At 42.2% G+C, this 12,741-nt stretch overlaps 1 protein-coding gene across 1 annotated transcript in view; it reads right to left on the reverse strand.

Annotated features, from left to right (window-relative positions):
• Window positions 1-12,741, reverse strand: part of ADGRA2 (adhesion G protein-coupled receptor A2) — a 503,592-nt gene that overhangs the window by 25,294 nt on the left and 465,557 nt on the right. Inside the window, exons 15-16 of the mRNA XM_078665416.1 lie at window positions 7,278-7,405; window positions 4,863-4,986 (exon numbers count right to left, since the gene is read on the reverse strand). Of these exons, the coding sequence (XP_078521542.1) occupies window positions 4,863-4,986; window positions 7,278-7,405 (252 nt within the window). The remainder of the gene's footprint in view (window positions 1-4,862; window positions 4,987-7,277; window positions 7,406-12,741) is intronic.

Genomic DNA, 12,741 nt, shown 5'->3' on the forward strand with positions numbered 1-12,741 from the left:
TCACCTAATGCAGTGTGTGAGACGAGAAGACTCTCCACTGTATTATAATTATCCTAATCCAAGTCTCTGTTTGTTACGAGTTCATATCTACAAACGAGGTATACATTAGTAAATAGGTCCGAATAATACTTTCTAGCATAGATAATACATAGTTCCAAAATCTCCAATTAATATTCTCAAGTGACGTGTTCCGTCAATAATATAATCACACATCGTGTATCTAAATTCAGTAGAACCGACTTAATAACGAGTGGACTAAGGCACCTTATATCCCATACCAGTAACGATAATACAATCGTCTCACCTGGAGTAAAGTGTGAGACGAAAAAGACTCTCCACTGTATTATAATTTTCTAATCCAAGTCTCTGTTTATTGCAAGTTCCTATCTGTGAACGAAGTATACATTGGTAAATACGTCCGTATAATAATATTTCTAGCATAGGTACTGCATAGTTCCACACTCACCAAGTAGTATTCTCAAATAACGTGTTCCGTGGCGTTCCGCGTCCGAGCCATCTTGTAATGGCTTTATATAGATGTGATAACCACACAAAAGTACCGTTTAGAGGGCGCCATCTTGTAATGGTATAAATTGCCATACTTATAATCGTAAAGCGACATAACATAATCTTTGGGTACGTAATCCCCTCAGATCAGGGTATAATGATCCAAATTCGATGTTCCAGATATATCCTCCACCGTTTTCATATCTAAGAATTGTATCTATTGCGTAACTAAAATAAGCTATAGCGATAGACTTTCTAACCGCGACATTTTGGAATGGTTTAATGTAGATCGATCTCTAAGTGTCGATGCGCCAAAAATACGAGCGCCATCTTGTGATGGTGCGGTCCGCTTGTAATAATAAATCTGAAGATTGATACACTAGGTACTATGGCAAATCCTTGATCATATACCTACATATAAAGGTTAAATTCACTCGCTGTATCAACCAAAGTCATTAAAGGAAATACGCCCAAATGCCAACTGTAGGTGAAGTATTTTGAACCAAATGCAAATTGTATTAAATAGTCAAATTGACATCTATCTAATTAAAGTAATATATAACATATCCATGATGCAATGCGTTAACAAAGAATCCCATGCTACATATGGGTTGCAAAACCATTCTATATCAATTCAACTTCAGAATACACAAATATACAAGTCTGAGGCAGCAGAAAGGCAAGTATCCTACACGCAATTACAGTAGTTTAAATACTGCACAGGCATAGTAACATTTAAAAATTATCGTGAAATCACACAGTCTCAACATTTCTCCATAATACATTGTATACATTGAATATTGTGTATGTCCTCGGGGCGACAAAACAATATCTAGACATGTCAATCTGACATGCTCAAGTTCTTCAATCATAATTTCAATGTACAAAATTTTCCAGCTTCAATTGCCCAAATAGAATTCGTATTCATGATCCACATTGAGACCGCATTCCACGGCCTTCAATTTGATCAACCATTGAACTTCACGTCTCCTCAACATCAAAAGTCTATTCCCCCCACGTGGGTCAGCTCTAATATGGTCGATCCCATGATACGTGAAACAATGCTGATCTCTGTTGTCTGAATTTTGTATTAGATGGGATGCAATCGGATAGCGTGTATCACCATTTTTCAATGCCCTAAAATGTTCCGCAATTCTGTCCCTAAGTCTCCTGATGGTGCTCCCCACATAAATCTTTCCACAGGAGCATGATATCACATAAACCACAAAAGTGGTGTCGCAGTTTATAAACATTCCAATTGTATACATTCCAGAATTATTATATTCAAAAGTTAGTACCTTCTTTTTGGCCCATCTACAAGACACACATCTACCACATTTGTAAAAGCCCTTAAAACTATTGAGCCAATCAGTTTTGTTCATTCTACTTGGGTAACTCGGACTTAATAGATTCCTCAATGTAGTCCCTCTCCTGAAGGTTAGACTAGGTCTATCATATAGGTGTGGTTTTAAATCATTGTCCATCACTAGAAGGTGCCAGTGCTTGTTCAAAATTGTAAATAGTTTAGAACTGTCAACACCATAGTTAGTAATTAGTCTAACTTTGTGATCGCTAATTCTGCTATCCTTCTTTTGTCTCTTCAGGGTGGAATCCCTTTTCAATTTCTTCACTCTAGATACAGCTACCTTGATTGTCTCCTCCTTATAACCTCGGTTACGAAATCTATTGGACATGTCAATCAAATTACTCTCAAAGTCTAAATCATTCACACAGTTACGACGAGCTCTAGTAAATTCGCCATAAGGTATGGCTCTTTTCTGACAGCTGGGATGACTGCTTTCTGCATGAAGAATTGCATTACAGCTGGTTGGTTTCCTAAACATCCTACTCTTGATTCTGTCACCCTCAATGAACAGCTCAACATCCAAAAAAGTGATACTCTGTTTGTCATAGGACGTTGTAAATTTCAAATTGTATGCATTGTCATTAAGGTATTCAAAAAAACCCTTCAATGAGTCAACTGAGCCTGTCCATATCAACAGGCAATCGTCGATGAAGCGTCCCCAATAATGTATATATTGGGTCCACTCACTTCCCGCCGGGCCCCAGATCCGCTCCGCCTCGAACCAACCCATGAATAGGTTGGCGAAAGACGGAGCAAATCGTGAGCCCATCGCGGTTCCAAGACGCTGTCTAAACCACTTCCCGTCAAATAAAAACACGTTATTTTCTAAGACAAGATTGGTCATACGTAATAGCATCTGGGTATGATCAAACATTTCTACTGGTCTTTGACTGAGAAAGTGGTCCAGAGCACGTAAACCTAGACTGTGATCAATAATGGTATATAAGGATGACATCAACCCGCTAGACGCATCTATCCCTAACATCATTTGTTATCTGTTGCATCTTTACAAGTGCAATCTAGCGTACACTTCCATTCGGATACATCTATCCGCCATAGCGGCTTATCTTCAAAACAGGCAGCATCTCTCTGTCTTCAGAGTGCCTGCCATTAAAGCTTTCCTTGAAGGTCTGAAACGAGTCATTCCCCCAAGAACACCACCAGCTCCGGTGTGGAACCTCAATGTGGTCCTCACCAGACTGATGGGACCACCTTTTGAGCCACTGCACTCGTGTGAACTCCAGTTCCTAACGTGGAAAGTAGCTTTCCTAATAGCTATTACGTCACTGTGGCGTGTTAGTGAGCTACAAGCGCTCACAATCCAAGAGCCTTTCATTCAGATTCATCCAAATAGGGTAGTGCTACGCACTAACCCTAAATTCCTTCCGAAGGTGGTGTCACAGTTTCATCTCAACCAAACTATTGACTTGCCGGCATTCTTCCAAAACCCACAAACGGTAGCGGAAAGAATGCTCCATACATTAGATGTACGTAGGGCGTTGATGTACTACATAGACAGGACACAACCCTTTAGAAAGACAAAACAACTTTTTGTTGCCTTCGCACCACAACACAAAGGCAACCCCATTTCAAAAGCAGGAATAGCCAGGTGGATTGTTAAGTGCATCCAAATATGTTATCAAAAGGCCAAGCGCACTCTAACCATACCCCCAAGGGCGCACTCCACACGCAAATTGGGGGCATCCATGGCTTTCCTAGGGAACATTCCTTTAGAGGACATTTGCAGAGCAGCCACGTGGGCTACACCACATACCTTTACCAAACACTACTGTGTTGATGTACATTCCAAGCAGCAAGCTGCTGTAGGACAGGCTGTTCTCAAGACACTCTTTCAGGTTTCTGCAGCTGGCACGGGCAACCGCCGTTGATGGAGGGACTGCTATGTATTCTATGCTAAGATATGAATTTAGCAGCCCACATGCCTCGAACTGAATATGCTACTTACCAGTATGCATCTGTTCTTGGCATGTAGGGCTGCTAACATTCATATCGCCCACCCTCCTCCCCGGTGCCTGTCGCAGCTGCAGATATACTATTGTATTCAGTCATTAGCATGGACATCCTTTACACTTTTCACTCCATCTTCTGCCACAATGGCGAAAAACAATCTGGGGATGGAGCCGATGCCCATGCGCACTGTAGTCCAGGGGAGGAGCCACCTATCTCAGGATACTTCGAAGACTCTTCCAGGACAACAATGTGCGATCATCCGGACCCAACACTAGGCGGCGATCTAATGCTAAGATATGAATGTTAGCAGCCCTACATGCCAAGAACAGATGCATACTGGTAAGTAGCATATTCATTATTGATGCGAATGCCAACATGGGGCATGCCATTCGGTCACATGACACCAAGTCATCACACTGAAGTCTCAGATGCATCTTGAAAGGTATCAGTATCGATTATTGTTTTCAAGAAAATACAGACTGAAAGAGTACATTTAGGATTTTCCAAGATGTCCCTGAATGGCCTGGAGATTGTGATACATACACAACCTGTGACCACATATCGACTGCCTCTGCGCCTGCCCATTCAAAGGCAAAGGCCTCTATGAAAAGCGAAGTTGTTCCTCATAGGCTAGTCAGTCTCAAGACCACCACATATAAACACTCTTGCTGTCACTTAATGAGGTGTTTAGAATGTCGTGCTGTCCAGCTAGGGCTGATGTCTCTGAGGCACCAAAGTAAATGTATGTGTCTTGTAAAGCGCACTGCTGCCCTGAGGCGTTGTGGCGCTGTAGACCGCTGGGGAACCCGTCCTGGCTATCCCTGTGAGATGGTCCCTACTAGGTATCTCCAAGGTGAAACCAGGCATCACCTGCGAATGTGGGGGGCCGTTGTAGAGATGAGGCAAGCTAATGCCCAGAGTTGCCGAGTGTGATCCCTGGTTAGAGTAGGCACCGAGGCTAAAGTGATGGGGTGAAAATGCTTGAGGCTGGGCAATCGCAGCTACGGTCGGTACTTACTGCTTGGCAGACAGCTAGGTAGTTGGTGAGAGTAATTCCCCCAGCGAACACTGCAGACGTCATGGCGATGTGGAAGCAGAGGTTGAGGACCATGTGCCAGCCTTTCCGCGAAATGTGGATGGTGCTAGAAAGAGAAAAAGATGTTTAGCATATCATGAGGACGAATTTGTGCTGTCAGGAGGATGCCAGTACTGTGTGGGGATCTATTACTTAGGAGGAATCTTGGGCAGAATAAGAATAGAGTGAGTTATACCCAATTGAGGTGCTCCTGTGCACACACCATAAGAGGTGAAACCAGAGGTAGAGGTCCCATTCAGAGTGCTGGATGGCTCGACATGAAGCGGAATGGCCTCCACTGGTGGGCAAGAGTCGCAGCCAGTCACAAGTCAGGGTTTGTGCATGGGAGGCTGGTTCCATCTGAGACATAGTGGCATTTTAGATACATGACCCTGCCAGAAAATATCTAATTTTTCCCTGTATGCTAATACACTAAAGGGAGACAACCAAGGGCCCTTGAATAGATACAAAACAACAGACACATAGCGCTAAGGGGTGCTGGATAGTGAATAGTTTAATTTACTATTCCAACTCCAGTCCCCGTGGATAGTAGTGAAGGTGTTGGATAGTAAATTAAATCTATTCCCTATCCTAGAGCGCCCCCCAGCGCAATGCGTTGTAATGACATGCGTGGTAAAAGTTGCGTTGTAAAGGATGTTCCCCGCTCACACTAATGAAAAGAAGATATAATGACTGGAAATTGCACAACAACAGAGGTGAAGAGACTGGAAGAGTAATGAGAAAGGGAAGAAAATGTATTTGGATAAATTGAAACCGGCTTGAGGTGAAGGGAGCAGCCGATGTTCCCGGAAGTACTGTAGTGCGGAAATTGAATGGTTCCAAATGGTGGAATTGCCCCTGATGTTTCCAATGCTGGCACTGCAGGATGTTCCTAAAGGAATGTAGCAGCAATCCACAGTTTCCATTAGGAGCAGACACAAAGCTGTGGTCTGAACACACTGTGTGAATCTCAAAGGTAAGCTTCTAATGGGTTGTGAATGACCATGAGGAGAGGGTGAATGGGACATCCAGATTTCTATGTGATTGGATGAAAGGGTTATTAGTAGCACCTTTCTGGGGTATCCATTTAACTGCATGAAGAAACACAATAACTGAGGGACAGTCTTGCCTATGAGCAATTAAACCAAACGATTTCCAGCAGTAACTGATATGTACCAGTGGTTGCAGGGGGTGGACACCGGTATCATTGTGGGGATTAGAGCTGGATTTTCATCATCCGACTTTAAGCCAGAGCAAAAGAGAGAACATGTAGAAAAGATAGAAAATAAGAGGGAGGAGAAACATATGAAAACAGCGATATCAAGACAAAGAAGGGATGTGAAAGAATCTGCAAGAGTGGGACAAAGAGACAGGGTGTGCTGGGTGGTGGATGAGAGAGGCAGGGACTGGAGTCAAGCCTAGTCAGACAGTTGTGTTCTGGAAGCCCAGCATTCGGCATTGCTGACTGTAGGCTCCTAAGGAAACTTTGGACCCCTGCACTTACTGTTTATTTATTTATTCTGTTATTTATTTGTGAAAATTAAACACCGACCTCTAGACACACTGGTGCCTGTGATTGTCCCCACTTTGTTTTCATATTGGCCAGAGAGACATTTGAAAGTCACTGGAGAGGGCTGAGCATTTAGTCTTATTGATACAGAGAACATGGCCTGGTGTGTCCCAGCATTTTTTTGTTTATCTTTTGAGCGCTAATTAGTTTGAGCCACTGAAAGGAGAGTGGTGTCTATAAATACTATTCCACGTGTGAAGCGACTAATTTTCTCTGTTTAATTTTGGTTGGTGATTTGTAAGCTTTCTACGATACTACTAAATGCTAGTTGACACCCCCTTTACACAAGGAAGTGGTGATGGGAGTTCTGTTTTGGAAGTGGTAGGGGGAAGGCAGAGTGGTGCTTGCAATGTATTTGCCAGGCCCCCTAATCCCAGAGGTTTTAACACTTGGAATTTCAAAATCACCATGACTAACCTTGTGAAGTCCCCTCCCTCTGCACTCTGCCTTAATGGGTGCACTTTCATAATAGAATGCCACCGGGAGATGTATGACGGTACAACGCGTACCGTTACAACGCGTCCCTTTACGACGCAGTTTTAACAACGCAAGTCGTTACAACGACTTGCGTTGAGGGGGCGCTGATAGTGAATGGTTTAATTTACTATTCCAACACCAGTCCCCGTGGATAGTAGAGAAGGTGTTGGATAGTAAATTAAACTATCCCCTATCCTAGAGCGCCCTCCAGCGAAAGTCATTGTAATGAATTTCGTTGGTAAAACTGCGTCGTAACGGTACTGCGTTGTAGCGGTTCCGTTGTAAAGGATGTTTCCACCTGAAAACCTTACCTGTGTTTGACGATATATGAGATTATGGTGGCAAATAAGCAGAGCAGCAGGATGGCTGTGCAAGTGTAGATAACAGTGTGTGGCAACTCGGCACTGCAGTGGGTCACATTGGAGAAGCTGTTCAGTTCCTGTAGATCAGAATAAAGTTGAAGTCAGTAGGGTATAGCGTGGTAATAACAAGAAGCTATATGGTAAGTAAAGTACTCTTCAATGCAAGCCCTCTCAACAAGGTCACACTGCCTTCAATGAAAATACAGATTGACCAACAGAACTGAGCAACAGGATAGTACAAAATACAAATCCAGGGCCTCATTTATGAGCATGTTTGCGCCGCTGGAACATCACATTTTTTAAACGTTCCAGTGGTGTAATGTGTCCCAGCATATTTACAAGGCTACATAAAGTCACTTTACGTTGCTTTTCATTGCCTTTTAAATATGTGCCCCTTTCATGCAGAACACTGCGTGAAAGGGGCATTCCATGGGTCTTGCACTGGGTGTTCCCACACAACACCCATGCCTTCTGCATGATTCTGTAGTATTCCCAGATTTACAAGAAATCGTAAACCTGAGAAGGCATCAGAACCTAACGCCAATGTTAACATTTCTCCTCAATTTTTCCTTTTTCTATGTGTACTGCATTCTGAAAGAGGAAATCGCCTGTATTGATTGATTTTGTGGATGAAGGTGTCGCTTCCTGCACAACATCAATCAACCCCACAACGCAGGCACCCTTGTACCATAGTGCAAGGGTTCCTCTGTTGGCACATGGCAGCCCATTGTGCGCCAGAGCAGGGGAAAAGAACAGGAATGCAACGTATCTCATAGATACGGTGCATTCCTGCCCTTCTGTTTTGATGCAGGGCAGTGCCGCAAGATTCCTTGCGGCTTTGCCCTGCGTCAAAACCTCATAAATGAGAACCCCAGAATGTTACAAAAGGCAATTTGTGGGATCAGCCACCCATAGATACCATAGATCACACAGTCGAACCAGAGATTTAAAAATTATAACAAATTCTTAACACTACACACTTTTCCATTTAAAAGAAATACAGGAAAGGACACTTTATATAAAAGAAAGTGTAGTTAAATTCATACTGGTTGCATGGAGAAGAGCTAGGGCCAAGTCCATATATAATGTTTAGGCCCAGATCCTTGTACTGGGGTGAATGTATGACATTGTTCTACATTCTGTCCATCAACTGTGTTTTTTGCATATTTTGCAGGTTAACAGATTACTCCTGTACTTTTCCTTAAATTATAGTCTTTCAGAATAATCCTTCAGGGCATCATTACCACTCTGCAGTGTCCTCTGCCTCCACTCTTGTGTTACTACTACTGTCTTCCAACACATCCACAAGGTTCAAACGTATCCCAGGATGATTCGAATTTCCCTTACACTGTCAATATTTTACTTTTGCTACTCTGGATTTACTCCACAATGCCCTACTTTCCAATCGAACAGCATTTATTGGTTTTTGCATCTGTGTATATGCCACTTTAAATGTAAATAATCCTTTATCCTCCCACCAGATTCCTCAGGTATTCTACGAGAATACGGAATTTAAAAAACGGTGCAATGAACAGATCTTCCTCAGAATATGAACTACCAAAATATTCTGTAGGTAAGAATATCTAGATTTAATTTTCTTAACTCTGCATGTATTTACCTTGATGATATACACTAGAGCATACACAAGAACTGCCAATGCTTGCCTCCAATTAGTAGGAAGAAAGGCAGTATCAAATGAAGTACTGAGAGGATCACCCTGTACAGAAGCAAGGCCCTCGTCGGCAAAGGGTAAAATATGGACAGAGGTCAGAATGGGACACAATTCAGTCCCTGGAATGGTTGGTCTCACTAATTTGAGGGGAGGTAAGCTCAGTTAGGCCTTGGTATCATAAATAGTTGTAAGTAAATATCTATAATTAATTGGTTGGATATTATATTACTGCTAATAGATCATAGAGTGGATTACAAAAGGGGCCCACTTGCTAGTATTGTCATTAAACTGCAATTTGCTCCACATTTGTTTTCAAATGAATCCACTAGAGATAAAGAAGTTACTTTCTTGTAACATTACCTGGGAAACTGCTTTTTATTCGCATGATTTATATTCCCCTGCCATCTGGCAGGAGGATGCAAACCATATAATATTATAACAGACCTAGGGAAAACAAATAGGTCACTAAGCAGTGGCAGTGGGCTTGTAGTTTTGAATAGGTTACATATTCAGGCGCAAGGCATTCTCTTCCATATGACAGCTTGGAGTGTTCTTTTATTACAGATCCACGCAGCAAAGGAAGAAGGAGCATATTTACAAGTCCCTATCGCCACCACAACGTAACTTCTAGTGACGTGGTGGCGATAGGGGCTTTGCCTTATTTACAAGGCAGTGTTAAGCCACTTAATGTGGCGTAAGGCTGCCTTGTAAATAAAGGCCCCCTTTCATGCTGTATTTAGAGTGAAAGGGGAGCGCAATGGGTGTTGCGGTGGGCGTTCCACCGCAACACCCATTGATTTTGAAGCTGCCCCCTATTAACAAGGGTGGGGTAAATAGAAGGCAGTGCCAAACCTAAGACCAGGGAAAACCTGGTCTTACCCTGGCGAATCGAGGAGAAACGCTTTATTTGTCTTAGTTTTTGCTGTTTCCATGCATGCTGCCTTTTGCAGCACACATTGAAATGCAAATAGCCATTGATTGTTTATGTGCAGGAACGTGACACTTCCTGAACATAAACAATACTAATAAAATGATGTTTCGCAACTTCTATGTGTGCTGAATTAAGCAGCACATGTAGAAGTTTCAAAACGCCATGAATGATTGTTTATGTGCAGGAAGGGTCACGTTCCTGCACATAAACAATCAATGGCTAGTTGCCGTTTCAATGTGTGCTGCAAAAGGCAGCATGCATGTAAACAACAAACACTAAGAGAAATAAAGCGTTTCTCCCCCGACCAGACATCCTTGCACTATGGTCCAAGGGTGCCTGCATTGGCAATAGGCAGCTGAAGTCTGTGCCAGAGCTAGGGGAAATGCAGGAGTGTGCCACATTCTTGTGAATACGGCACATCCCTGAGTTTTCGGAATGGAAAAGCATGGCGTTAGTAATGTTTGCTTAACGTCACGCTTCTCCATTCTGTTGTAAATATGCCCAGAAATTGCTTACTCCTAATCCAAGCTTCTCAACTAAGCATCTACGGTATGCGACGTTTACAACGCAACCGTTACAACGCCGGTCCATTAGGACGCGGTCATAACAACGAAAGTTGTTACAACGAATTGCGCTGGGGGGCGCTCAAGGATAGTAAATCATTTAATTTACTATCCCAACACCTTCCCTACTATCCACGGGGACTGGTGTTGGAATAGTAAATAAAAAATGTTTAATTTGCGCCCCCCCAACGCAAGTCGTTGTAACGACTTGCGTTGTTACAACCGCGTTGTAATGGAACGCGTTGTAAAAGTGTGCGTCGTAATGACGTACATCCAGCATCTACTATTGCTTGAGATGCTTCAAAAAGGAAGTGTAAAGTATATCAGTCAAAATACTGCACAAGAAGTTACTTTCCTGGGAATAGTTTTGCTACTAGATAGCTTATATAGATTCAAGGATTTTACTCATTGAAGACACCTGACAAGAGAATGCACAATACTCAAATCTATAATAAATCCATACCTCAAAACACATGTCTTTCTGACTCAGTCACACACCGATAACCTTTGAAGAGAAACAATGTAAACATCCTGGTCTTTGACAGCCTATATTGATTATAAGCTGTTGTAACTGTCTGCAGTGCAGAGTAGAGGAGCAGCAATAACCTCGCATCTCATAACCCCAGATTCACACTTGCGCAGAAATCAGCCCTTGAAACACATTTGAAATTGTCGCCCTGCTCTCTCCTTTCTTTGACCTTTGCTTAAAATTGAATGTCGCTCTTATCCTTAGACTTTGCGGCAAATGCAGCACAACCCCCTTGCTGTGAAATAGCTTATGATCATCCCAAGTTTCCAACCCCATCTTATATACAGAAGCAGCTTAATTATAATGATATCTACAGAGTGCAGCTCAAAGTAGACTGCTTCTTGGCACTAGTCAGATTAGTCACTGTAATGCAGCAAGATCTATTGTGTGAAGATCAGTCTTCGGGGCATATTTACAAGCCCCTATTGCGACCACTATGTCACTTTTCAGGAGGTTGTTGTGGTGATAGAAGCTTCGTCTTATTTACAGGGCAGCGCTAAGCCACTTAACATGGCTTAATGCTGCCTTGTACATAAGGCACCCTTTCACACTATACTTAGCATGAAAGGGGAGGGCAATGTGTGTTGTGGTGGGCATTCCACCGCAACACCCATTGATTTTGCTGTTTTCCATGTGTGCTGCGTTCTGAAGCACACATAGAAACAGCAAAACGGCCTTGATTGTTTATATGCAGGATGGTGTCCATTTGTGCACATAAACAATACATTTTTTTCTAAATGATGTTTTATATTTTGTGTGCTGCTTTAAGCAGCACACATAGAAGTTACAAAACACCATTTAAAGATTGTTTATGTGCAGGAAGGAAGACCTTCCTGCACATAAACAATCTTCCCCTCAACACAGACTTTCTTGCTGGGCTGCTAAATTTTGTGCCAGCTCATTGGGAAATGCAGGGCTGCACCATATTGTTGCAAATATTGTGCAGCCTTGCATTTCAGAAGTGGCGGAGTGTGGCGTTAAGCCAGGAAGACTAACGCCTCACTGTGACTTCTTAGTAAATATGCCCCTACATGTCTTCTGAAAACTGCGTGATTTGCCTGAGAAAGGGCAGCACGAGGACAGAGTTACAAAGAGAAAGAACAAGCACTCAAAATACTCAGCCTCTCTTCCTTTTATGTTTGAGATAGAAACACTTAGGCTTAAATTAAGAGTTCTTTTTATCTGCATCGTTATTTATACCAGCTGATAAATAATGATAATATGGGGTTCGATATTTAGCAAATGTGGTAAATAATGTCGATTTCGAATTTTGTTCTTCAAAATGGGGTGTAACATGCATATTTTGGTGCTTACTACTCCAAAACCCTAAAATCCCGTTATTTAGTGGGTCTTTTTATGAAATGTTTCCTGCTAAAAATCTGTCCATCTGATTTTTCTGTCATAATCATAATTTCGACCCCCTATGTTAACAACATTTTGTATAGAAGTTGGCATTTTACAAAGCACTCATAATTGAGGCCCAAAGGTTTGTTTTATGTCTGAAAATATAGATGTATTCTAGATACAATGTAAAAATACTATTGATAGGCAATAGTATGCATTACGTCTACGATAAAGCTTTTTAAACTGTTTACTCTGAACGAAAGAAGCTGACTGGGTATTGGTGAAATAAGGTAAGATTTGTGAGAAGAGAAACTGCTGAAATGTAAGTAGTTTAAGAGTAATCAAAAGTGCAGGAGATTTATTTTATCTAAGCT

Source organism: Lissotriton helveticus, chromosome 11 (assembly GCF_964261635.1).
Source record: "Lissotriton helveticus chromosome 11, aLisHel1.1, whole genome shotgun sequence".
NCBI classification, from domain to species: domain Eukaryota; kingdom Metazoa; phylum Chordata; class Amphibia; order Caudata; family Salamandridae; genus Lissotriton; species Lissotriton helveticus.